Below are 26,927 nucleotides of genomic sequence, written 5' to 3' on the forward strand. Positions count from 1 at the left end.
CTACAGTAAAATAAAGCTCTGCTGATCCTTCAACTCAGTTTAACAGTAAATGGTCTTAAACGCTGGAGTTAATGTAGAACTGCTGATTCACCCTTTAACCCTGAAGATCAGCGCAGACGGCTGGTCACCATAGCAACACAGACGACCGTCTCGCCCAGCTAGTAGCTACGAAACGGCAAAGAGAGAGATTTAAGACGAACATCGATAATCTGGAGACGGATGGACTGATTAGTGTTTATAGTCATTCCAGCTGGTTTCCTGATACTGAAACATTAAAAGTCCCGAGGCTAAAGTTTCTCATTCACCAGCTTCTCAAATTTTCCCGTTCCACCTTAAACGGTGCAGCAGTTACATTCTGGCACCTCAGGCACCGTTTAAGGTGGAACGGGAAAATTTGAACAAGAAGCTGGAGAATGAGAAGCGACTTCAGCCTCGTAAAAAGAGGAACGTTGAGAGACGTTTTACTAGAAACTGATCTAGTTTAGAGGAAAAGTTTCCTGCTGGAGATGCGAGAAAAGCGGCTGTAGCTGAGCTGAAGACTAAAGCAGAGCAAAGTCCGTCTGAGTTTTAGTTTATATTATAGTTTTTAGTCTATTCCAGCACATCAGCACCCACGGAGACACATTCACAGCCAAGATGGTAAAATGGGAATAAAGTGTGGCTCCGGAGGCGGATTGATTTCTGTTGAATGGCTCTTCTTAACACTTGGGTTGTGACCCCCGTCCCGGACCGATACATGCACGTTACTACACCCACACACCTGCCCCAGCCCCTCTGAGTGCAGAGTGCTGCTATCTGTTTGGTGGGAACTGATGGCGGGTCACGGCGCTACACCCCCCGCTCTGTCGCTCCTCTATTGTTCCCGCTGTGTTTGGGAGCTCTGCGCTCCGTCCAAATGAGGCTTTAATGATGGGAGCTCTTTGTTCCGGCTGGTTCAGGCTGATGCGGTTACAGACAGTAGCAGCGCCGCAGCTCGCTCCCAGTAAACGTGCGCGTTCCGGCCGGATCGGCTCGAACAAAAGCGTTTAGTGATGCCTCAGCCTTTCGGCGGGAGACAAAGCCGGGCCTGTTAAAACAGCAGCTCGGAGCAGAGCCGGGGGTCCGCAACACTGTATCAGCACAATTACCAGCCCACACATACACTGGGGTCCCGTAAATCAATCGACTGAACAGATTTATTGGTATGACATAAAACCATCAGGAACCGTGCATGTTTTTTATTAAATCGTGTGTGTGTGTGTGTGTGTGTGTGTGTGTGTGTGTGTGTGTGTGTGTGTGTGTATATACACACACACACACACACACACACACATTCACACTCTCACTCACACACACACACACACACACTCAGACTCCCACACACAGCAGGTCTACAGCGTTCCTCCACGTGTCTGCAGTGTTTTCTGCAGCAGCTGTTGGGGGTTTAATCCGCAGAAGCTCCCGGATCCCCCTTTAATCCCCCCCCACCCCCACCCCTCTTGGGGGGTACACAGCACCAGACGATCCCCCCGCAGGGCATCCACTTAACACCCTGCACACAACCACCAGGGGGTCAAAGGTCACATCCATCAGCTTCAACATTTAACCAGTTAAGTGCTCACTCAGCAATCTGACCAATCGCATTAGAGCATTACTACTGAACACACACAACAACAAACACACAGACCGACTGACCGACTAGGGACGAGGTGGGATATCAGGACTCTCGGTGCTCATTTAGTTGGGAGATTCCCCCCCAAACTATTCAAACTCAGAGAAAAGCTTCATCCACTTGTTAGACTTAGTTTTTTTTTTTTTTAAATGGCTTTCAACAAGGTGTTGGAAACGTTCCTCAGAGATTCTGGTTGGTTATTTGAGTTCCTGCTGTCTTTCTATCATCTGGAACCAGTCTGCCCATTCTCCTCTGACCTCTCACATCAACAAGGCATTTTCGTCCACACAACTGACCGCTCACTGGATATTTCCTCTTTTTCGGACCGTTCTCTGTAAACCCTAGAGATGGTTGTGTGTGAAAATCCCAGCAGATCAGCAGGTTCTGAAATACTCAGACCAGCCCGTCTGGCACCAACAACCACGCCACGTTCAAAGTCCCTTAAATCCCCTTTCTTCCCCGTTCTGATGCTCGGTCTGCACTTCAGCAAGTCGTCTTGACCACCTCTACAGGCCTAAATGCAGTGAGCTGCGGCCGTGTGATTGGCTGATCAGCTATTTGTGTTCACAAGCAACTGAACATGCCAGCCAAAGACAGCACATCCAATAATGCAACTGTATTCATTTTAATGAACACATGACAGTAGAGGATGATAAAAACATGATAAAATACACACAGTGCCAGTTACTTCAACACAATATTGAATTTGCCTTAAGCATTTTACCTAAATAAATAAATAAATAAATAAATAAAAACCCCAAGCAAAGTCAGTGCCGTTCATATGGGCTGATCAATTATCTGAACTTTTAACTCCTTAATATCAGTATCGATGACCGCCTTCCTGCCATTCAGGCTGGGCTGAAAACCAACAGCTGCAATAAAACGTTAATGTGTTGTGGTTGCCTGGAGGGAGAGTACAAAGGCCAGAGGAACACACACACACACACACACACACACACACACACACACACACACACACACACAGCAGAAACGACATACACACCGCCAGACACACCCAGATTACATCTACTAGCAAACATCAGCTCCTCCCGTCCACATGCATCACATCTGCACACAGAAACGACTCCAAACTATTACTAAAGGCACAAAGGGTTATGACCTCCTTCTGCAGGGTCCCTTGTGGGGAGAGGAAGTGATTTGGATGTTTTTCATTAATATAATCAAATAAAATGATTTCTTCCCACAACTCCGTTATCCGATGAACTAGAACTCGTATCTCTCGGTGTGACATGCTGCGACTCTGTTGAGCTGCTAGTGAGCAATGGGGACGAAAGGGGAGGAGTGAGAACCACTCAGTGGCCACTTTATTAGAAACACCTGTCTTGTGCTTCCACTCACTGGCCACTTTATTAGAAACGCTCACCTTGTGCTTCCACTCACTGGCCACTTTATTAGAAACACCTGTCTTGTGCTTCCACTCACTGGCCACTTTATTAGAAACGCTCACCTTGTGCTTCCACTCAGTGGCCACTTTATTAGAAACACCTGTCTTGTGCTTCCACTCACTGGCCACTTTATTAGAAACACCTGTCTTGTGCTTCCACTCACTGGCCACTTTATTAGAAACGCTCACCTTGTGCTTCCACTCAGTGGCCACTTTATTAGAAACACCTGTCTTGTGCTTCCACTCACTGGCCACTTTATTAGAAACACCTGTCTTGTGCTTCCACTCACTGGCCACTTTATTAGAAACACCCACCTTGTGCTTCCACTCACTGGCCACTTTATTAGAAACGCTCACCTTGTGCTTCCACTCAGTGGCCACTTTATTAGAAACACCTGTCTTGTGCTTCCACTCACTGGCCACTTTATTAGAAACGCTCACCTTGTGCTTCCACTCACTGGCCACTTTATTAGAAACACCTGTCTTGTGCTTCCACTCACTGGCCACTTTATTAGAAACACCCACCTTGTGCTTCCACTCACTGGCCACTTTATTAGAAACGCTCACCTTGTGCTTCCACTCACTGGCCACTTTATTAGAAACACCTACTATAGCTGCACCGTGTACATGTACAGTTACAGACTGCAGTCCATCTGTTGCCGCCACATCCACCTCATTCATCACCGGTCAGTTTCTGATCACATGGCCGCTCTCATCCAGACATTATTTGGGCGTTGGTCCCAAAATATCCAGCCAAGTGCGGATCTGTGGTCAGAAACTGACCACTGATGAAGGGCCAGAAGATGGGGAACAGAAAGAGGGCATCAACCGATGACCTACACTCTCTAACTGTGCACCAGCAAGGTGGAGCTACGAGGAAGGGGTTTCTAACAAAGTGGCCAGGCTCAAATATTAACATGTAATAATGTTTTCCTTCACATAAACCAGAAGCTCATGCTTTAATATAGTACCAAAGAAACGACAAACCGACAAAGAAGCACACGCCCACGGGCAGCGTGACGCTCAGAGACTCTTACCTCCACCTCGCAGGAGAACTGGCTGCCGTCCAGCAGGGTCACGTGACACACCACGATCTTCATTTTCTTTCCCAGTTTCAGAGGAGACAGACCGCCGCTCTCCTCTTCTGCTCCTTTCTCTCCCTTCTTCTCCTCCGAAACCCGCTCTTTCTCCTCCTTCACAGGCTGCAGACAGAGAAGCAGGGGTCAGTCAGAAAGGCAGAGTGAGAGCGTTTCTGAAGCACAGAGTCTGCAGGGCAGAAGACGTCAGGTCGTCCTGGTCTGCTGGAGTAAAGATGTGAAAGTGTGGCGTCGTCCGAAGTCACTACAATCCTCTCTCCAGCACATGTTTTCCACTGGAGCGGATCGCTGGGAGATGAGGTCACAGGGCGGATTCAGAGTTAAAAAATGAGGTGGGGGGGGGCGACTGGACTGTAAATACGGAGGCGGTTCTGCAGCTAGAACACTAATAGATCACATTGTGGGGACTCGGCGTCTACAGCTGTTCGTCCAGTAGAACCAGACGGACGTACAAACTAAGATGACCTGTTTGCATTAAACACTCACCATAAACGACGTATACAATCAAATACTACTTCCGTCTGGGATCGCTAAAGCAAACACACCCATCCCTATGGCCGTCAATCCATCCCTCCATCTGTCCATCCATCCCACATCTCTCTATCCATCTGTCAATAAAGCATATCCATCTATCTATCCCTCTATTCATCTATCCTTACACCTGTCCATCTTTTTATCCACCTCGCTCTCCTCCATCATTCCATCCATTCTACACACTCGTCTCTCCATCATGGAGTTAAATCAGTTGTGCACCACCCATTCAGCTTAGATAAGTTAAGCCCCGCCCTTTCAGCCTACAGCAGTTTAGACCCGCCCATTCAGCGTATAGCAGTTTAGCCCCACCCATTCAGCCTATAGCAGTTTAGCCCCACCCAGTCAGCGTACAGCAGTTTAGCTCCGCCCATTCAGCCTATAGCAGTTTAGCCCCGCCCTTTCAGCCTACAGCAGTTTAGCCCCACCCATTCAACCTACAGCAGTTTAGCCCCGCCCTCAAACACAAAACTCTGTGTGCGCCAATGAACAGGCACTATCCTGACATTCCTTCTGAGGTCACTCACCTGCGTTTCCACGCTGCCAACGGAGTTATTCTCTGCTTGCACCTCCTCTACCTTCGCCTCCTCTTTCACCTCCTTTGCTTCCACTGGCTGCTCTACGACTGGAGACGCTGCCTTCGTCTCTTCCTTTGGCCCTGCCTCTTCTTGCTCTTTTCCCACTCCTTCCGGTCCGTTCTCCACCTCCTCTGGCGCTTTTCCCGTCTCGTCCTTTCCTTTCTGTGCTTCCTCCTGTACTTTCTCCTCCTCTTCCTGCGTCTCGGTCAGTGGTTGGCTGGGTGCGTCACTGGAGGTGGAGCTTTCTTTGGGCTCCACCTGGCTGTGGGATTTCTGTCGTTTAAGCCATGGAGGCAGAAAGCGAGAGATGCCCTTCTCTTTCTTCTGCCCGCTGGACGGGGGCGGGCTTGCAGGCTCCGCCTCTGGCTCCGCCTCCGGCTCCGCCTCCGTGTTCTGAAACAAGAGAGATGAAATATCCGTCAAATGAAATATTCTTACAGACCACTTCATCAGAAACCCCTCCTGACTGGTGTACAGTTAGAGACTGGGACCCATCTGGTCAGGCGTAGCTTGTGTTAGACGTCCTACAGCCCTTCATTAACTCTCGGTTTCTGACCACAGAGCCACTCTTGAATGGCCGATTTTGGATGGCGGTCCACCCGCAACCAAGCAACTGCCAGGAACACCACTGTGCCTGACACACTTGTAGCAGCACCACACATACTACTATGTTAGTGTCACTGCTGTGCAAATATCTCCACAGCAGTTCTGTGGTCAGAAACTGACCAATGACCAATGATGAACTGGATAAAAGGGGGGCTGATAAACTGCAGCAACAGACGGCCCACAGTCTATAATTTAACCCCATAAATAGTGTAGCTATAAGGTAGGTGTTTCTGATAAAGTGGCCAGTGAGTAGAAGGACAAGGTGGGTGGGTGTTTCTGATAAAATGGCCAGTGAGTGGAAGGACAAGGTGGGCGGGTGTTTCTGATAAAGCGGTCAGTGAGTGGAAGGACAAGGCGGGTGTTTCTGATGAAGCGGCCAGTGAGTGGAAGGACAAGGCGGGTGTTTCTGATGAAGCGGCCAGTGAGTGGAAGGACAAGGCGGGTGTTTCTGATGAAGCGGCCAGTGAGTGGAAGGACAAGGCGGGTGTTTCTGATAAAGCGGCCAGTGAGTGGAAGGACAAGGCGGGTGTTTCTGATGAAGCGGCCAGTGAGTGAAAGCACAAGGTGGGTGTTTCTGATGAAGCGGGTTAGGATAATGGATAAAGAGGGAGAAATAAGCCACATTAGTTATTAAATAATTAAATAAGCCGTTTCTATCGGCCCTTGTGATCATTTACCTCCTGGCTGTCGGGGTTGGTGGGGTTGTCGGGGTTGTCAGGGTTGGTGGGGTTGCCGGGGGCAGGCTCAGCGTCAGCGCCCGGGTTCGGCTCACTCTCGCTGGGCTCGGCTTGCTGCTCAGCCTGCGGCTCCTCCGAACACTTCTCCGGCTCCTTCTTTACCTCCGGCTCTGAACCCACCTCTGTCGTCATGACGCCCAATCACACTGAGAGAGAGAGAGAGAGAGAGAGAGAGAGAGAGAGAGAGAGAGAGAGAGAGAAAGAGAGAGAGAGAGAGAGAGAGAGAGAGAGAGAGAGAGACAGAGAGAGAGAGAGAGAGACAGAGAGAGAGAGAGAGAGAGAGAGAGAGATGTTTACTTTAACTCACTGAGACTTTTATAGATTACAGTGAGTCACACAGTGTCAGAAACCACAGAATCAAGTCTACGAGAGATGACAAACACCTCCACACAGTTTGAGGCGAGCGATGATTCAGGCACCCAGTCAGTGTCATGCTGACCGGTGAACATGAGCTTCCGTTACTTGTGCGCTACAGGAGCCTCGTAGCTGCTGCGCACTGTTAATCACAGAACTATCCAATAACAGTGCAGAGTCACGGTTTCCCACGCCCGACACGGCTCTCACCAGAACAACCCAGGCCTTCAGTGATGTGTGCCTTGAGAACGTATCGCCTCACCTTAACACAGACTTCCAGATACCCAAGCCATCAGGAAGAATAAAGGGCTTCAATATTAATGAAACACATCCAAATAAACTCAAGGCACCTGAAAACACCTGCAGATACACAGAGGAGGAGATTAGAGAAGAGAGATCTCACACACACACACACACACACACACACACACACACTCTCTCACACAGAAACACACACACACACTCTCACACTCTCATACTGACTCATGCGTGACCCTGAAATGTTCTGACGTGTGTGTGTGTTTATGTACAGCACACACAGCTTCCTCTAATCAATACTCCACTGTGTTAAATCAGGTGCTGATGTTGTTTAATAAATTATGGGATGTCTGGAGGCGTCCAGCAGAAATCAGGAACCAAACCACCATCAACTCACAACACATCAGCTACTATTTGCGTAATACATAAGATACATTTGCCTGCATGTGTGTGCGCGCGCGTGTGTGTGTGGAGATAAGAGGCTATGATACCCACACAGTGAGAACAGAACAGAGCTAATCCCTCACACAGCAGACACAACACACCTGCACCGAGCGCCTCCTGTGCACATGCCTGTGTACATATACACAACCTAATCTGTCCACAATGCAGCCCACAGACCTTACACATCTGAGCGCCTATATGGAGATGCACGTACACCTGTGTGTGTGTGTGTGTGTGTGTGTGTGTGTGTGTGTGTGTGTAAGCTTGGCTCTGTGGAGGGATTTACAAAATCCACAATCACGCCATACATACCTCACACACACACACGCGCACACACACACACACACACACACACACTATACGGCCAAATACACTTTAGCAGAGATTAAAAAGTATCAATAAAAATTAGAGATGCACCGATACCAGTTTTTCCCTTTCCAATACCAATATCTGATCCTCTAGTATCGCCGATACCGAGTCCTGATGTTTATATAACAACATTTTAAAAATGGAAAGAGCCAATGAGCTGCTCCGCTCGCCAACCACTCAGCTCTCAGTAGCAGTAAAGCCCGCCTCCTGCTGCAGATAAAAGGAAACATACAGGTGAGAATATCTTTGTTGTTTTTTTTAGTGAAATCCATCCGTCTGCTTTCTAAAGTGAAAGGAAAGTTCTGGCCGAGTGAATAGAAACTATTTTAACTTCTCGTTTTTAGCGTTGAGCTAAAAACTCCCATTCCCATTCACTTCCATTCATTGACGACGCACTCGTGGGCGCCCTCTGCTGCTTATCAGTGCTGTTTTTGATATAACGGGGGAAATAGGAAGCGGCCAGCCTCCCCATAAACCAGCTATGGTATAGCAAAGCTGACACAGATTTGTTGTTCATATTTATAAAAGACATTATTAAAAGAAATTTTAAGTGCATTTTTTGGCCATACCACCCTCTACAACACACACACACACACACACACACACACACACACACGCCTCTAACCCCACACGGTCAGGGAGCTGGTTTGGACGCTGTGAGGGTCTTGGTTTCTGTGGGCAGGATGAGTCTGAGAGGATCATCAGCTCTCCACACGTTGCGTGTTAATAACGAGCATTGAGAGCTCATGTCCACCGCGGCTTAGTGTGTGTGTTAGTGTGTGTGGCCTTCAGTCAGTGACAGAGTCCAGATGAGCGCTCTGCTCAGCGTCCAGCCTCAAACTCAATTATCTGAGCCTTTCTTTAGCCCGACTGAATACAATAAACATCCTGAAAATCATTTCGGCACTGCTGAGCTTCAGTTGCCAAAATATCATTTTACACTTTTACAGGACCAAAGATTCTGAAACTGGGCCTGAAATATGACAAGCAGAAGGGCGTGCTGGGCTAAAGTCTGGACACTCCAGCTGGACTATTGACGTGAAAAAGGACGTTTTCATGTTACTGTAAATTTGATTTCACTTAAAAACTGTGCATTGTGTGTGTGTGTGTGTGTGTGTGTGTGTGTGTGTGTGTGTCTGTGTGGTGTGTGTGTGTGTGTGTGTGAGAGGGAGAGATGTATGTGTTGGGGGGGGGGGTCATTTAAATGAACCGTCACTCTATTATTATGCAGCTCTTAGTGGAGAAGCCTTGTTTGAGCAGTCATAACTCAGGAAATCTTTACTCTATCGCTTAACCAGAGAGACGGTGTGAGATGAGACCCCTTGAGGATTATTTTGGTTTAATGTTGTGTGTACTGAGAAGAAAATGTCTGAGTTATGACGAGTTAAACACAGAGAAAATCTTGAAATAAGCAGATTCTGATTTTGAGAAATTTACATGGGAGTGAATGGGGCAGTTTTCTCTGCTTAGTGCCAAACAAACACTCATAACTCTAAAGCTAATTGATAGAGTGATGAGATATTCTGGGGTTTCAGAAAGAACAAGTTTCACTACCATTTAAAATTGAAACGGAGTTTCTAGGTGAAAGTTTAAGGATTTTAAAGCAGATTCCCTTCGTGATCAGCTGTGTCTGTGAGACTGAGTGGCCTGCTGTGACGTCATTGATGTCAGTTAGAATCTGAAGCTCTGAACATTCCATCATTAATTCTTATGGGAGGTTTTTAATTTTTAAACTTAATTTTAATAAAAACTACCAATCCGATCGGCTCCAAACATACAGAGCACAAGTCACAGCGCCACGTTAAGCGGTTGGGGCTGTATTAATCGCAGAAAAGTGTGGAAAAAGAAGAAGTATAAGAGATAACAATAGAGATAACAACAGAGATAACAATAGAAATAACAATAGAGATAACAATAGAGCACTTTTTCAAGCTCTCTCATTATAATAAATAAATAAAAATAAAAAAATAGTAAATAATAATTGTGTCATGTGTGAAAGGGTCTACCCAGACATGGTCAAGTCCCACCACAGGCCATTCCAGAAGCTTTAGCAAATGTTTCTTGAAGTAGTTCATGGCAGATTTTCAGGTGTGTTTGGGATCACTGTCCTGTTGTAGAAGCCAGCCTGGTTTTACTTTTAGTTTTTCTGACTGTCGTGTTTCCAGAATTTGCTGGAAAGTCTGTTCTTCTACCTACCTGAGTGATGTTTCTTAAGCTATGGGCTCCCACTTGACCCCAAAATCTAATAATACAGGGAGATTCACTTGGAAGAGGCCCTGAATATTTTCTTATAACTCCTGTTAGGATGAAGCAATCTGAACCAAAAAAACCCACTGCGTACCTTGACGCGTGTGTAATCGACTGCATTACATGTGATTCTGGAAGTGATCTCCATTTTCTGCCAGACACATGAAGGTGTACCGGGGTCTGCACCCGGAACTTGCAAACGGAGGTTGAACGTTGCGACGGCTGTCCGGCGCCTACCTCATCGCTCCGACGCAGGGGCATCCCGGCTTGTCCGGAACTCCGTATACTGAGGAGCTCGTTGCACGTTGTTTGGTTCAGATTGATTCGTCCTACAGAGAGTTATCACAGAGTCTTCAGGGCCTCTTTCGAGTGAATCATCAAATGCTGCTCATTTTCCTCAAAGCATACCTTGAGTGACTGCGGCATAACAGTTGCATTTTTACTCCATCGGTCCACAGTGTCCGTTTCGCAAATGCTGGCGTATCTAGACGTCGTTTGGGACACTTTAGGTGTTGACCTCTGCGATGAGGTTGCATTTAAGGTAGACCCACCACTTCTGTGTTCCTTAGACAGTCCTGCGGGTCCTTTGTTGTCATAAGGGGGCTCTGCTTCGCTTTTCTGCGGCCCTATGTGAGAGTTCTCTCACTCTGGTTCCCATCACCACCACTGCGGATCTCACTGATGCTCAAGAGCGGTGCGTTTCACATTCAGCAGCTCTGAATGACGCCGTTTACTAATGACTCTAATGACCGATTTATGCAACAACTTCAAAGCGGTTCTCATTTGACTGATTGTTTTGAGCTTGTTTTTCTGGATTGCATGTCAGGGCGGTTCGTGTCATATGACCGTGCTCATGAGGCAAAAAGCTTTACAGCTCCAGTTATATAACCTCTATAGCCGAGCCATCTGGTGACAAACCGCACACACACTCATCTATACGAGTACTGAACTGCCAGATCCAGATACAGTAGTATCTATATGAGCACTTAACTATACGAGCTGTTTACATCAGAGATATGACTTCCGGCTAATTTTGATATCCAAGTATCCACAAAGCAGCAAACAATAATTTACAATTACAAAAAAGCTTTTTTTGTCTCTTATTATGCACCATAAAGTGAGCGATAGTGCTAGCAGGCTCAAACTTCAGAGCTACGAATAATAATCAAGATTTAGTGACCCTTATTAGTCCCACAATCTGGAAATTCCACCTCCGCGTTTAACCCATCCGTGAAGTGAGACACCACATACACACTAGTGAGCACACACACACTAGGGGGCAGTGAGCACACTTGCCCGGAGCGGTGGGCAGCCCAATCCACGGCGCCCGGGGAGCAGTTGAGGACACCTCAGTCATGCGCTGTCGGCTCTGGGGATCGAACCGGCGACCTTCCGGTCACGAGGCTGGATCCTGAACCTCCAGCCCATGACTGCCCATATCTAGTGGCTACAGAGACAGAAAATACGTCCGTTTATTTTATTCAAACTTTGAAAGGGAGAACAAAGTCACCGGTCACGGCGCTTCAGTGGGCCTCGGATGAGTGAGCGCTAACACTAGAGCTGACCGGCGCGGCCGTCGGTCACGACTCATCGTTTAGCCATCGTCTGTTACAGTAGTCTGCCTAGTGACGCCCGCGTCTCTGATTGGCTGTAATCTTTATCAAATTAAAGCAGAGCCTGACGCTCGGAGATCTAAGCGTGAGTGGGCGAGATGCACGTATTCGGACGTGAAACGATATTTAATATTTGAATATTTGACCGAGCCAGACGAGACGCTCTTGTGCTCAGGGTAAGAAATGAATACAGGAGCAGGTTTATCTGTTCAAGTTATATGGCTCTTATTAATAGGCCACTGTCAACCTCCAAAAACAGGCTTATTTAACAATTTAGAGTGTGTGTGTGTGTGTGTGTGTGTGTGTGTGTGTGTGTGTGTGTGTGTGTGTGTGTGTGTACATATATGCATATCTACATATTTTTTGTATTGTCTATTTTGTTATATATTGTATATTTGTTATATACATTTATATATAAAATGGTGTATTAATATGTAAGAACATGGTGTAGAGCTTGCCCTAATTAAGAAAGTAGAATAATGATTTACATGTGTAATAGTGTTAGTAATGTTATATACATTAGGTGTATATATATATATATATATATAAAATGTGTATATGTTAGGTGTGTATATATACACACACACCTAATGTATATATACACACACACATTTTTGACCTTTTTCAATTTTTTGACAATTTCAAAATATCTGTTACTCTTTACATTGTGTGTAAATTTCATGACGTATGGACTAAAGGGAACGTCCCAAAATGACTTGGAAAAAATTCTGGTTCCATTGACTTCCATTGAAAGCAGAGCATGTTTTTTCCCTCTCCTGAAAAGTTCCCGTTTCGGAGTTACGAGGTTTTGACCCGACAGCAGCGACATGTAGTCTTGCAGATGTAAAGCCTACTCTGAACAATGTGCATCACAAAAAAGAGAAAATTCTTGAAAGTGGTCCATAATGCGCTTTGGAAACACACACACACCCCGTATTTCTCTACATTCATAAACACACGGACACAGAACACACACAGCGGTCAGATTTCATTTCCTCACAAACACCCCTCTGAACAATCGCAGTGTGTAAACATCGGTGTGATGTTGCTGCTGGTTGCCGTGGTTTCAGTAGTGCTCCACACACTGTGTGTGTGTGTGTGTGTGTGTGTGTGTGTGTGTGTGTGTGTGTGTGTGTGTGTGTGATGTTGCGGCAGGTATGTGCTCGGTCAGCAAGATGTCACACTTCTGTTCACTGCGGTTCAGGACCAAAACAGCTCAGCCATCACCGCTATGTGTGGAATCTCCAACCACACACACACACACACACACACACACACACACACACACACACACACACACACACACACCGCCTAACATCAACCATTCCAGCACTTCACAGACAAAACATTATCTTCACACTTGATCCATTTCAAAACATTTCAGCACAAATAAAAACTATGAATAGTTGTGGTTATTGGAACACGTGCAGCCGTCTAAGCGGCAGGGCTGCTCGATTACGGCCAAAATCACAGTCACGAATATTTCAGTCAGTCCTGAGATCACGATTATTTAACACGATCAGACCTCAGAAACAATTACTGCACTTCACTAATCGCTCGGCCCTACTCGATCCCCGGCGATGCCACAGCCATCCGTGTCTGGGAGCCTGAGACGGTTTAAGGCCCAATCCCACTTCACCCCCTGCCCCACCACTTAGCCCTAAACCTCCGTTTTGCCCGTTCATGTCAAGGGGTTGAGATAGAGGGGTGGAGTGAAGTGTTGGGGCTACACGACCCTCCAAACGCAGGTTTATCACAGAGCGATACGAAAGAAAGAAAAACGGGCGAGACCAACGAGCGCAAGAGACCAAAGAAACACACAAATGTGAGAAATTCCTCTGTTAAAAATGACGATAATCAATAATCAATGTTTTATCTTAGTTCGATGTGGTTTTATGGTCCTTTATCTTCGTAACAAGCGACAGTTGCTGATGACTCAATAGGTAGCTAAATTGTCCCGTTCCACCTTAACTGCTGCACCATTTTCATTCTGGGGCCTCAGGCACCGTTTAAGGTGGAACGGGGGAATTCGAACAAGAAGCTGGAGAATGAGAAGCGACTTCAGCCTCGTAAAAAGACGAACGTTGAGAGACGTTTTACGAGAAACTGATCTAGTTTAGAGGAAAAGTTTCCTGCTGGAGATGCGAGAAAAGCAGCTGTAGCTGAGCTGAAGACTAAAGCAGAGCAAAGTCCGTCTGAGTTTTAGTTTATATGTTTTAGTCTATATTAGTACATCAGCACCCACTGAGACACATTCACAGTCGAGATGGTAAAATGGGAATAAAGTGTTGATGGTTTGATTCTCGTTAAATGGACAGAATGGCTCTTCTTCACATTTGGGCTGCGACCCCTGTGTTTATACCCTCTATAGCTGCGCGTTAACCTATAGCTGGACCGCAGGGACGGCAGCACAAGCATAACTACAGTAACCAAACCACACATACAGCATAACAAGGTCAATCTCCTACCTCCTGACGCTTTCACCCTCCCGTCGCACTCAGAGAGAGAGAGAGAGAGAGAGAGAGAGAGAGAGAGGCAGAGAGAGAGAGAGAGAGGCAGCGCGAACACACCGGACACGCCCTTACTGTACATTACCCAGCGCAGCCTCACTGACAGAATTATTCATTTTCCTTTGAGACATTAAATAAATAACCACACATAACCAGCAAGTCTCCAGTCCACACACACACACACACACACACACACACACACACACACACACACTCTCAGGGGCGGAAATACGCCGATTTATTATTATTAATGTGATAAATTCCCTCATGATACTCCACTGCGATGTGCGCTGGCAGCCCAGTACAACTGCAGCCGCCTTAAAGAGACAGGAGTGCGCTCGATACCGGCTGCCTGTAATATCGCCGATACTGATGAGCGGCGGTTTTATTTGTAGCGGCGAACGACCTACATTTCTCATTTTATTGTAGTTTCACAATAAGGCTACGTTCACACTACAAGCCTCGCTGCTCAAGTCCGATCTCTCTGACTCGACGGTTCACACTCGTTTAGGCCAGCGACTCAAATCGGTCATTAACGTGATGAACCGGCCTGAACTGACCCTCATGAGCTCCTCCTCCTCCTCAGGTAACGTCACGCGACAGAATCACTGCATCATCAGCACAAACTAACGAGCAGAACGAGCTTCGCTGAGAAGATCATTAACTCTGATCAGCTCTCAGCTTCATTATTAGAGCCAGACGGAGGAGGAAAAGGCGAGATGAGCTGCTTTTCCACCGTTTACAGGCTTTAACGGCTGTTCGGCGCTGTTGCCGTGGTAACGCTGAACGATGGCACACGTGAATTCCGATCTGAGCGTCACATTAAGGTCACATGGCCACGAATCGGACACGCATCCGATCCAGGACCACGTATGAAAGTGGCTCAGGTCAGATCGGAGTCGCATCAGGGCCAAAAACCTGTTTTTGGCGCTTCAGGCTGGTAACGTGATCGCAGGATTAGTGGGTCAGAGGGAACTTAAAGGTAATGAATAGAATCCAAAAGCACTAATAATTCTGAGAAGATCCACCCAGAAAAAATTAAGCCTAACATATAAAAACTGAACAACCTCCTCGTTTCTACGCTCACTGTCCACTTTATCAGCTCCACTGACTGTATAGCTGCACTCTTTAGTTCTACAGTTACAGACTGTAGTCCATCTGTTTCACTGATACTCTGTTACCCTGTTCTTCAGTGGTCAGGACCCCCATGGACCCTCACAGAGCAGGTACTGTTTGGGTGGTGGGTCATTCTCAGCACTGCAGTAACACTGACGTGGTGGTGGTGTGTTAGTGTTGGTTAGTTGGATCAGACACAGCGGTGCTGCTGGAGTTTTTAAACACCTCAGTGTTGCTGCTGGACTGAGAACCAAAAATATCCAGCCAGCGTCCTGTGGGCAGCGTCCTGTGACCACTGATGAAGGACTAGAGGATGACCAACACAAACTGTGCAGCAGCAGATGAGCTGTCGTCTCTGACTTCACATCTACATGGTGGACCGACAAGGTGGGAGTGTCTAATAGAGTGGACAGTGAGTGGACACAGCTGAAAAGGGTGGGCCGACATCATATTAAAACCATGGATTAAGAACGGGACGTCACTCATGTTCGTGTGAATCCAGACGAGCGAATACTTTGGAAATACAGTGAATGGACACATGAATATTCATCATTTCTCTGAACCTTCTAATCAAAGAAGCTACTGAGAACCAACTGAGCGCCTAATGGCTCCCTGCACTCTAAACGGAGACGTCTATAAAGACTGTATCCCGGAGTTGGTGAGGGCTCTATTTAGGGTTTATTATCCGCTCCGTGTCATTTATTTACTCGTTACTGTGCCGGTCGTAACGGGAACTCCTGCCAAGGCACATTCCTTCCCAGCTGGCCAATAAAGCCACTTCTGAAGTCGGAGAAAAGCAGGATTCCAGTCCAACTCTCACACAAATGAGAGTATTTCCCAACATATCCTAAAGCCTTTCCCAATCCAGATGTTTTCCAGCTTTATTTTCACACCAACGGATCATTAATAGGCCGCGTTTTCCGACCGAGGTTCCGCTGAGACCGCAGCCGAGCGAGATAAGCCACCGGCCGTCAATCAGAACCACAAACGAGCAGAGTTTCAGCTTCAGTTCATCTGAATGAAGCGGCTGCTTCAGCGACGTCGGCATCCAGATATCGGAAAATCGGAATGAGGGTCGGGTTCACAGTCCAGGCCTGTTGGGTCTCCGGCATGTCGAGATGCCGAGTCGTTAGTCGATAAATTCAATTGACTTCCAACACTTTAGTAACGAAAATGGTTCTATCTAGAACCATGAAGACTCAAAGAACCCTTTGCGTGGTTAAAGGGTTCGTTGCATTATGAAGGGATTCTAGATTGATGGTGAATGTGCTGTAGATGGTTCTACACAGAAAAGTTCTATACAGCACCCAAATGGTTCTTGCATTGTTACACCTTTTGGGTGCTATATAGAACAGGTGAATGCAGAGTTAGGAGTCTAGCCCAAGGATTCTTAAAGGCCTCTTTTCAAAAAGGTTCTACGCAGAACCATCTACAACACATTCAAGCAGATTCTCCATCACTCGGAAGAACCCTTTCAGGATGGAAAGAACTTTTTAATCATGCAAAGTGTTCTTGGTTCTACAGAGAACCATTTTCTTTGCTAAAGAACCCGGAAAAAAAAAACTTCTTGTAACAACAGAACCCTTCTCAAAAGCTATCAACGGCATATTCTCCGTCAATATAAAGAACCCTTCCACAATGCAGAGACCATTTAATCACGCGAAGGGTTCTTTGAGTGTTCATGGTTCCATAGAGAACCATTTTCTTTGCCAAAGAACCCTTGAAGAACCATCTCTTTAAGAGTGCAGCTGCTACCACAGTGCCATGCGGCGTCAGAAACCACACGATCGCCAAACCCTCTCGCTTTCAGCAGCATCGGAAAGCCCGAGCGCTTCACAGCTGCCGCTAAACCTTCACTAATCTGGACCGACGTGGACGTCGCCAGCGGGTTTAATCAGGTTAGACTAAAACCTGAAGCGCTGCTTCCAATTACCTGCAGCTCAACAGCAGCGCTGGACACGCCGGTGGAGTGAATGCAGTCACATGCTGAGCACTCTGTAGTTCTACAGCTACAGACTGTAGTCCATCTGTTCCTCCGATACCCTGTTCTTCAGTGGTCAGGACCCCCATGGACCCTCACAGAGCAGGTACTATTTGGGTGGTGGTGTGTTAGTGTGTGTTGCGCTGGTGTGAGTGGATCAGACACAGCAAGGCTGCTTCAGTGTTTAAACACTGTGTCCACTCACTGTCCACTCTATTAGACACTCCTACCTTGTCGGTCCACCTTGTAGATGTAAAGTCAGAGACGACAGCTCATCTGCTGCTGCACAGTTTGTGTTGGTCATCCTCTAGTCCTTCATCAGTGGTCACAGGACGCTGTTGGCTGGATATTTCTGGTTCTCAGTCCAGCAGCGACACTGAGGTGTTCAAAAACTCTAGCAGCACTGCTGTGTCTGATCCACTCGGACCAGCGCAACACCATGGGGGTCCTGACCGCTGAAGAACAGGGTAACAGAGTATCAGAGAAACAGATGGACTACAGTCTGTAACTGTAGAACTACAGAGTGCAGCTCTACAGTAAGTGGAGCTGATCAAACGGACAGCGAGTGTAGATAAAATGACGCGGACCACCCGGACCCCAGAACACGCGCTCCGTGGAGATGATGGACAGCTTTCTCTGAAACCGGCTCTGCTCTCCATCTCCAGCGTGAAAAGAGATCGAGACAAAAGGAGTTAATTGCTCTGGCTTCGTCTACGGCACGAGCTTCGTCCAGAATAAAGCGGGCTGGCCTCAAGTCCAGGCACTACAAAGCCTGGGGTCCAGCGGGGCCAAGCCACAGGGAACCGGCCTGTTTCAGGAGAACCATGGGAACCACTGGATTCTGACCGCTGTGGGCAGCAGGCCACAACCAGTCTGGGTCTGGGGACACGGGTAAAGGGCATGGTCAAGTGCCAAGACGCTAAAAAATGACTGCTATTTTAAACCCTCACTGGAATCACTTTCTCTAAAGAAAACAAAATAAACACAAACGGCTGACCCAGAGAAACGCAACGAGAAGAAGAAACCCCACGGAGAGTAAAGCTCTCGTCCAGGAAGCTCCTACTTAGATTCCAGTGTCTTTAATTGATAAAAAATGGAATAAAAATCAGCATATCAGACTAGATTAAGATTAAGTGACCCTTATTAGTCCCACAACGGGGAAATTCCACCTCCGCATTTAACCCATCAGTGCAGTGAAACACCACATACACACTAGTGAACACACACACACAAACACTAGGGGGCAGTGAGCACACTTGCCCAGAGCGGTGGGCAGCCCAATGCACGGCGCCCGGGGAGCAGTTGGGGGTTAGGTGTCTTGCTCATGGACACCTCAGTCATGGACTGTCAGCTCTGGGGATCAAACCGGCGACCTTCCGTTCAGGAAGCTGGTTCCCTGACCTCCAACCCATGACCGCCCCCAAGCCCATAACTGCCCCCAAGCCCATGACCTACAGTTTAATAGCATTACAGACGTACAGTACTGGGCAAAAGTCTTGGCACCCAAGACACATTTTCAAAACCTATTTATTTGTGTCGTTTTTTGTGTTTATTTGCTGAGAAAAGTGTAAATATTTGAATAAAAATCATTAATTAACATTCTATAATTTTATATATATATATATATATATATATAGATGATAACATAGATAACATGCAGTGATGTTCTGGATGTCAGTGTGTTTGTTTACCCATTTCCAAGCCTCTCCTCCTCGAGGAAGCCCAGTATTATATGTAGCTAAAAAGCAGCTCCTGGTTTGACCAATCAGTGCTCAGTAAATTGAGCTCATGATGTAATTGATGATATTAACGAGTCTCAGTGGCGGCTGTGAAGGTGTCCAGGAAAAATATGGACCCGAGAAATTCTTGTTACTGTTTATTGTTTTTCTGTTTATCTGAATTATGAATACGACTTTATTCTAATGTGTATACTGTGCTAAACTCACTGCTGAGGGAAACTGGTTAAAAACTTGCTTAGATGGCAAAACTTTCGCACAGTGCTGTGCGTGAATGTAGAGTTGGGAGTCTAGCCCAAGGACTCTTATCAGTGTATGGCTGTGTGGCTGCCCGGATGGGGAATCGAACCCCAGTCTGCTGTGTGGAGGGTGCGGTAAACACACCGACCACATTTAAAAGCGCGATATAAAAGGTGGTGTGGTGGCACATTGCTTTTATTTTTTTCTAATAGTGGTCAGTTTTGGCCATGTTATAATCCGAGCACATATATCTGTTCAGATTGGTCTCTTCACACCACCTCTACTATTATTCATCTTTGTTTACTGACGTTATTTCAGATCTGCCTGTGATTCTCTTTATTAAGCTGCGTGTTATTTTTAGTTTAATTTCAAGGCCAATTCTTTTATATTCCTCTCATCTTTTCATTCAGTTGGGGAAAATTCCTTGCAACTTCAGTTGCTTGAAACCTACACGAAACCAAACTGCACTTTGTGAAACAAGTTTCACGAAACAGCCAATCAAATTGCTGATAACACGTCATGTGACCACGTTGAACGACATACATCTATATAAGCTTAGATTTCACAGGAGACGTGGGCACGAAGATGGCGGATTGGTTACTGAGTGGCCTACTCAAGGCTGGTATTCCTCCGAAGAAACTCAAACAGTTGCACGGAAGTTGCGCCGTGAACAAAAGCCGCGACACAAGCAGAGCCGACTGACTTTCTGACTGACCTCACACACGACTGAAGAAACACCAACGCCCGCCTCCCTCTGAAGTTTACGGTCATTTCCTGTCCTTTGTGTTCGATTCCCACAGCTTCACGTGCTTCAGCTGGTTGCCGGGGGCGCACGGTTACTATGGTGACGCGCCTGTAGTTTGAGCAGCTTCACCCAGTCAGTAACAAAAGGAGGGTCAGAGCTACACGGACCCCTGAAGCCCCCACGGAGAGCGGCCCTGCAGGTCGTTTGAGCTGTTGATAACGCTCGGCCGAGCTGAACTAATGGCCCTCATTAACCGGATTGAGCCGAAGCGTGGAGGCCTCTGAATGTACTGGCACGCTCCACACATGCATTATTCATGCTGCACTCTTACACTTCTAGACCGGCTCTGGAGCGCTGGGAAAAATGTGGAAACCTTCGGAATTATAGAAACGCGATCGCCGTGGTAAAGCGTGAATGCGGTTTTAGGGTTCGGGTCAAAATAAGGGAGAAAAATCTGACAAAACAAGAAAACACAGACATTTCACCGCCATATAATCGCACAATAAACCACGTCATATAAGTTAATAACAAGTACATGAACCGTCATTCGCATAAAAACATTCACTGATTATTACAGAGATCAGCCACAATGACCATTCATTTATGATCTGTGGAAAAATTTGTCTAATTTTTGGTAAGAACAAAAAGTTTTAGTGATAACTTAAATAAGGTGATGCCTATATACACTCACCAGCCACTTTATTAGGTACAGTTCAGTTGCTTGTGAACACAAATAGCTGATCAGCCAATCACACGGCCGCAACTCACTGCATTCAGGCCTGTAGAGGTGGTCAAGACGACCTGCTGAAGTGCAGACCGAGCATCAGAACGGGGAAGAAAGGGGATTTAAGGGGCTTTGAACGTGGCGTGGTTGTTGGTGCCAGACGGGCTGGTCTGAGTATTTCAGAAACTGCTGATCTGCTGGGATTTTCACGCTCAACCATCTCTAGGGTTCACAGAGAACGGTCCGAAAAAGAGGAAATATCCAGTGAGCGGTCAGTTGTGTGGACGAAAATGCCTTGTTGATGTGAGAGGTCAGAGGAGAATGGGCAGACTGGTTCCAGATGATAGAAAGGCAACAGGAACTCAAATAACCAACCAACATCTCTGAGGAACGTTTCCAATACCTTGTTGAAAGTCTGAAGGCAAAAGGGGGTCCAGCCTTTTACTAGCAAGGTGTACCTTATAAAGTGGCTGGTGAGTGTACCTGTGTGTATGTATGTAAATATATACAAATTTATGATCACAAAGTTGAACTACTGCACTCATTATATAATCTATATAGAAACTACAGGCGTTTTTTTATCTTCATTCCAGATCACCCCTCCCCCTGAGGAACCCGGGGGCAGGTTCGGCTGTTTGGGCTCAGCCGAGATCGTATTGTGACGGATAGCTCATCCAAAAAACGCTGCCAGAATCGTGGAACTGAGGCACAAAATCAGATTTCAGACACAAACACAGAGATGAGTGTAAATAACTTCATACACCCTCTATATATATATATATATATATATATATATATATATATATATATATATATATATATATATATATATATATATATATATATATATATATATATATATATATATACACACACACACACACACACACACACACACTTCTGTACAGTTTAATACACAGGTAAATAAAAAGGCACAGTCTGTGCAAAAGTTATGGCACCTTTTATGTTCTAAGCTTTGTTTTTTCCCCCCAAAGTCGTATTCATAATTCAAATAAACAGAAAAACAATAAAAAGTAACAAGAATTTCTCCGGTCCATATTTTTCCTGGACACCTTCACAGCCGCCACAGAGACTCGTTAATATCATCCAATCATGAGCTCAATTTACTGAGCACTGATTGGTCAAATCAGGAGCTGCTTTTTAACTACATATAATACTGGGCTTCCTCAAGGAGAGGCTTGGAGATGGGTAAACAAACACACCAACATCCAGAAAATCACAGTTTATCAATAATTATTGATTAATATTCTATAAATTCAAATATTAACACTTTTCTCAGCAAATAAACACAAAGTACACAAATAAACAGATTCAGAAAATGTGTCTTGGGTGCCTGAGACTTTCACACAGAACTGTATGTTCACATTTCTAGCACTGCATGGTGTATTACAGAAACACGGAGATAGATTGCATAGCTGAAATCAGAGTCGGCCAGGCTCATCCTCTGAGCTCTGCCTACAATTTTACAGATAACAGTGGGTCACGCAGGGTCACGAACCGCACCATAAAGACTATTAGAGATACTGAATGCATCAAACTATCGCTTTAAGCCGCAGGTCCTGAACCTTGTGGGAAGGAAACACTTCAGCATCTGCTTTCACAGCATCATCCTGGCAGAATTACTGTGTCTCTGTCACGCAAGAGGATCAAAGAAGAGCAAAAGGGTCCAGATCAGGGTCAAATCGCTTAACCCCTGAGAATAAACCCAGCAAATCTAACACCATTATTCTCCTACTCTCTCCATCTCTCTCTCTCCCCCCCATCTCTCTCCCCCATCTCTCTCTCTCTCTCTCTCTCTCTCCATGTTCCCCAAGCATTCCTCCCTCTTTAAGGTGTTAAAGGGCTCATATTCTGCGTTTAAGAATTAGGCTGACTGTGTTACTGTGCCTTAAAGACTGGCACATGTGAGGCTCCCGAATGCAAAAGGTGTTGGTCGTATTATCAGGAGATCGCGAGAATGATCCCTGGTGATGCTCAGCCGTCCGTAGCTGGGGGTCCGAGACAGCACAACTGGCCTCGCTCTCTCTGGGTGGGTAGGACGGCCTCCCCCTTCAGACCTCTAAGCTCGGAGTCGTTACCAGTTTTAAATACGACTTTGTTGGCTGTTTGAGCGCAATTTACAAGTGGGAAGAGTGGCATTTCCCAGTTTCCAACACCACCAGAACGCAGCGTTATAACGTCAGTGTAAATGGGCAGGGCTAAACTGCTGTAGGCTGAATCAGTGGGTGGATGTGAAAGCCTTGGTTTTTGTGACATCACAAAAATAATTTATTGTTTTTTACTGCTTGAGCTGGGCCTACATTTATACTGCTCAATTTAGCCTGGATCTGAATCTGGATGGCAAATGTGCTGGTTCTATACAGAACCCAAAGGGTTCTTCTATTTTTACAAGCTTAACACCGTACATATTTTTTAAAAACCTGATGCTCCAAGGGTTCTTTAGTAAATAAAATGGTTCTATACAAAACCTTGAACACTCAAAGACCCATTTGAATCATTAAAGGGTTCTTCGCATCATGCATCATGAAAAGGTCCTTAAGATTGATGGAAAATGTGCATGAATGTGTTATATCTAGGTCTATATAAAACCTTTTTGTAAAGCGGTTCTACAGAACACCCGAAAGGGTTCTGTCACTGCAACCTTGACACTAACAATAGCAGAGCCCTTTTTGGTGCTATACAGAACCATTTTCAAACAGACAGAACCATCTACAGCACTCTTTAATCATGCAAAGAGTTCTTCAAGTGTTCGTGGATCATTATAGACCCATTTTGTTTACTAAAGAGCCCTTGAAGAACCATCTGTTTTAGGAGTATACAACTTTTTCTTTTTTTTAAATGGTTGCATATAACACCAAAAAGGGTTCTGCTGTTACAAGCTTGACATCACATCTATATTATGGGGCAGTCCTGGGATGGAGGTCAGGGAACCAGCCCTGTGACCGGAAGGTCACCGGTTAAATCCCATGAGCCGACAGTACGTGACTGAAGTGCCCTTGAGCAAGACACCCAACCCCCTACTACTCCCTGGGCGCTGTGGGTAGGGCTGCCCACCGCCCCCTAGTGTGTATAGGGTGTCTCACTGCACGGATGGGTTAAACGCAGAGGTGAAATTTCCCAATTGTGGGACTAATAGGGGTCACTTAATATAATCTAACCTAATCTAGCCCCTTTTTGGTTGTATATGGTTCCATATACAACACATTCTCCATTGACCTGAAGAATGCCTTCACCATACAAACAACCACTTAAGCACGTAAATGGTCTGGATTTTAAAAGTGGTGTAGTGTTTGTCCAGCTTTAGTGTCCATATACGGACTGTAAGGACAGCAGAGTGACCGGGTGAGCGTCCGAATACAACCCGCCTGAGTATAAAGCACCACTCTCAGGCCACTCGGTCTAACAGACACATCAGCAGCCAACCTGCGCTGAACTGCCGCTGCTCACAAGAGTCTATAAATTCCGCACTCACACTTGCCCAGCCCTCCCTCCCCAGCGCCGTTACCATGGATACGGTCTCCGAGTCATAGCAACAACCCCTCAGCGCTCTACGTCAGATGATGTTCAGCCTGAACCGCTGCAGTTCATTCCTCGGACCGCTGGGCTCATCATGACACAGAAAGCGTCCCCAGTTCCTGAGGAATCGCCGCAAAAACGTAAATCCAGCCCAGCCTAAATCCTGAACCGCACCACGGGGGATGCTCCTAAATCCTGACAGCACCGCTGATGTTCCTCACGGTAATCACAGCACAGATTAGTCTTCCACTCCACCTGTGAGTGCACACACAGTATTCATGTGTGTGTGTATTATGTTCATAGAAACACACACACACACACACTATATATATATATATATATATATATAAAAACTCAGACGGACTCTGCTCTGCTTTAGTCTTCAGCTCAGCTACAGCCGCTTTTCTCGCATCTCCAGCAGGAAACTTTTCCTCTAAACTAGATCAGTTTCTTGTAAAACGTCTCTCAATGTTCATCTTTTTACGAGGCTGAAGTCGCTTCTCATTCTCCAGCTTCTTGTTTGAATTCCCCTGTTCCTCCTTAAACGGTGCCTGAGGCCCCAGAATGTAACTGCTTCACTGTTTAAGTTGGAACGGGAAAATTTGAGAAGCTGGCGAATGAGAAACTTCAGCCTCAGGACTTTTTAGTGTTTCAGTTTCTCACTGCAGATTAAACCTATCAGGAAACCAGCTGGAGTGACTATAAACACTAATCAGTCCATCCGTCTCCAGATTAGCGATGTTCATCTTAAATCTCTCTCTTTGCCGTTTCATAGCTCCTAGCTGGGCGAGACGGTTGTCTGCGTTGCTATGGGGACCAGCCATCTGCGCTGATCTTCAGGGTTAAAGGGTGAATCAGCAGTTCTACATTAACTCCAGCGTTTAAGACCATTTACTGTTAAACTGTGTTGAAGGATCAGCAGAGCTTTATTTTACTGTAGAGGAGGATTATTTTATTATTACCTACTGATCTGATTCAGCTGTGGATCCAGAAGAGGGCAGTGAAAGAGCTGCTGCAGCTCCGGAGACACATCCTGCCGACCTCTGGTGTCTATACACACTATAATCCCAAAAGTATTCGGTCGTCTGGCTTCACACGCATATGAACTTGAGTGAGATCCCATTCTTAATCCATAGGGTTTAATATGATGTCAGCCCACCCTTTGCAGCTACAACAGCTTCAGCTCTTCTGGGAAGGCTTTCCACAAGGGTTAGGAGTGTTTATGGGAATTTCTGACCGTTCTTCCAGAAGTGCATCTGTGAGGTCAGACGCTGATGTTGGACGAGAAGGCCTGGCTCACAGTCTCCACTCTAATTCATCCCAAAGGTGTTCTATGGGGTTGAGGTCAGGACTCTGTGCAGGCCAGTCAAGTTCTTCCACACCAAACTGGCTCATCCACGTCTTTATGGACCTGCTTTGTGCACTGGTGGGCAGTCATGTTGGAACAGGAAGGGGTCGTCCCCAAACTGTTCCCACAAAGTTGGGAGCATGAAACTGTCCAGAATCTCTTGGTGTTCCTTTCACTGGAACTAAGGGGCCGAGCCCAACTTGTGAGAAACACCCCCACACCATGATCCCCCCTCCACCAAACTTTACACTCGGCACAATGCAGTCAGACAAGTACCGTCTCCTGGCAACCACCAAATCTTGACTCGTCCATCGGATTCCCAGACGGAGAAGCGTGATTGGTCACTCCAGAGAACTCGTCTCCACTGCTCTAGAGTCCAGTGGCGGCGCTTTACACCAATGCATTCCACGCTTTGCAGTGCGCTTGGTGATGTAAGGCTTGGATGCAGCTGCTCGGCCATGGAAACCCATTCCATGAAGCTCTCTACGCTGTTCTTGAGCTGATCTGAAGGCCACATGAAGTTTGGAGGTCTGTAGTGATGGACTCTGCAGAAAGTCGGTGACCTCTGCGCACTATGCCCCTCAGCATCCGCTGACCGCTCTGTCATTTTACGTGGCCGACCACTTCGTGGCTGAGTTGCTGTCGTTCCCAATCGCTTCCACTTTGTTATAATCCCACTGACAGTGGACTGTGGAATATTCAGTAGTGAGGAAATTTCACGACTGGACTTGCTGCACAGGTGGCGTCCGATCACGGCACCACGCTGGAATTCACTGAGCTCCTGAGAGCGACCCATTCTTTCACTAATGTCTGTAGAAGCAGTCTGCAGGCCTAGGGGCTCGGCTTTATACACCTGTGGCCATGGAAGTGACTGGAACACCTGAACTCAGTGATCTGGATGGGTGAGTGAAGACTTTTGGAAATATATTATATATTTATATTTGATTATAGACTACCAGCCCGAATCCGATTTTTTGCCATATCCAGCACAGCTACGTAGACACTTACATCGTTACCACGGCAACCCATGCAGATAGGCTAGTGATGCCTGGACGCACAAATCCGATCTGATCGTGTGGACAGTCGACTCGAAAGATCTG

The 26,927-nt window shown here is 46.4% G+C and overlaps 1 protein-coding gene across 27 annotated transcripts in view; it reads right to left on the reverse strand.

Moving 5' to 3' along the window:
• Positions 1-26,927, reverse strand: part of epb41l2 (erythrocyte membrane protein band 4.1 like 2) — a 136,947-nt gene that overhangs the window by 77,822 nt on the left and 32,198 nt on the right. For all 27 annotated transcript variants that reach the window (XR_005130179.1, XM_037537590.1, XM_037537589.1 and 24 more), the window contains 3 exons: positions 6,546-6,751; positions 5,212-5,655; positions 4,094-4,258 (listed from right to left, as the gene is read on the reverse strand). Coding sequence is in view for 26 of the 27 variants with exons in the window: in XM_037537590.1 (XP_037393487.1) it covers positions 4,094-4,258; positions 5,212-5,655; positions 6,546-6,737 (801 nt within the window). In the remaining variant the exon portion in view is untranslated. The remainder of the gene's footprint in view (positions 1-4,093; positions 4,259-5,211; positions 5,656-6,545; positions 6,752-26,927) is intronic.

This window comes from Pygocentrus nattereri, chromosome 4 (assembly GCF_015220715.1).
Source record: "Pygocentrus nattereri isolate fPygNat1 chromosome 4, fPygNat1.pri, whole genome shotgun sequence".
Lineage (NCBI taxonomy): Eukaryota > Metazoa > Chordata > Actinopteri > Characiformes > Serrasalmidae > Pygocentrus > Pygocentrus nattereri.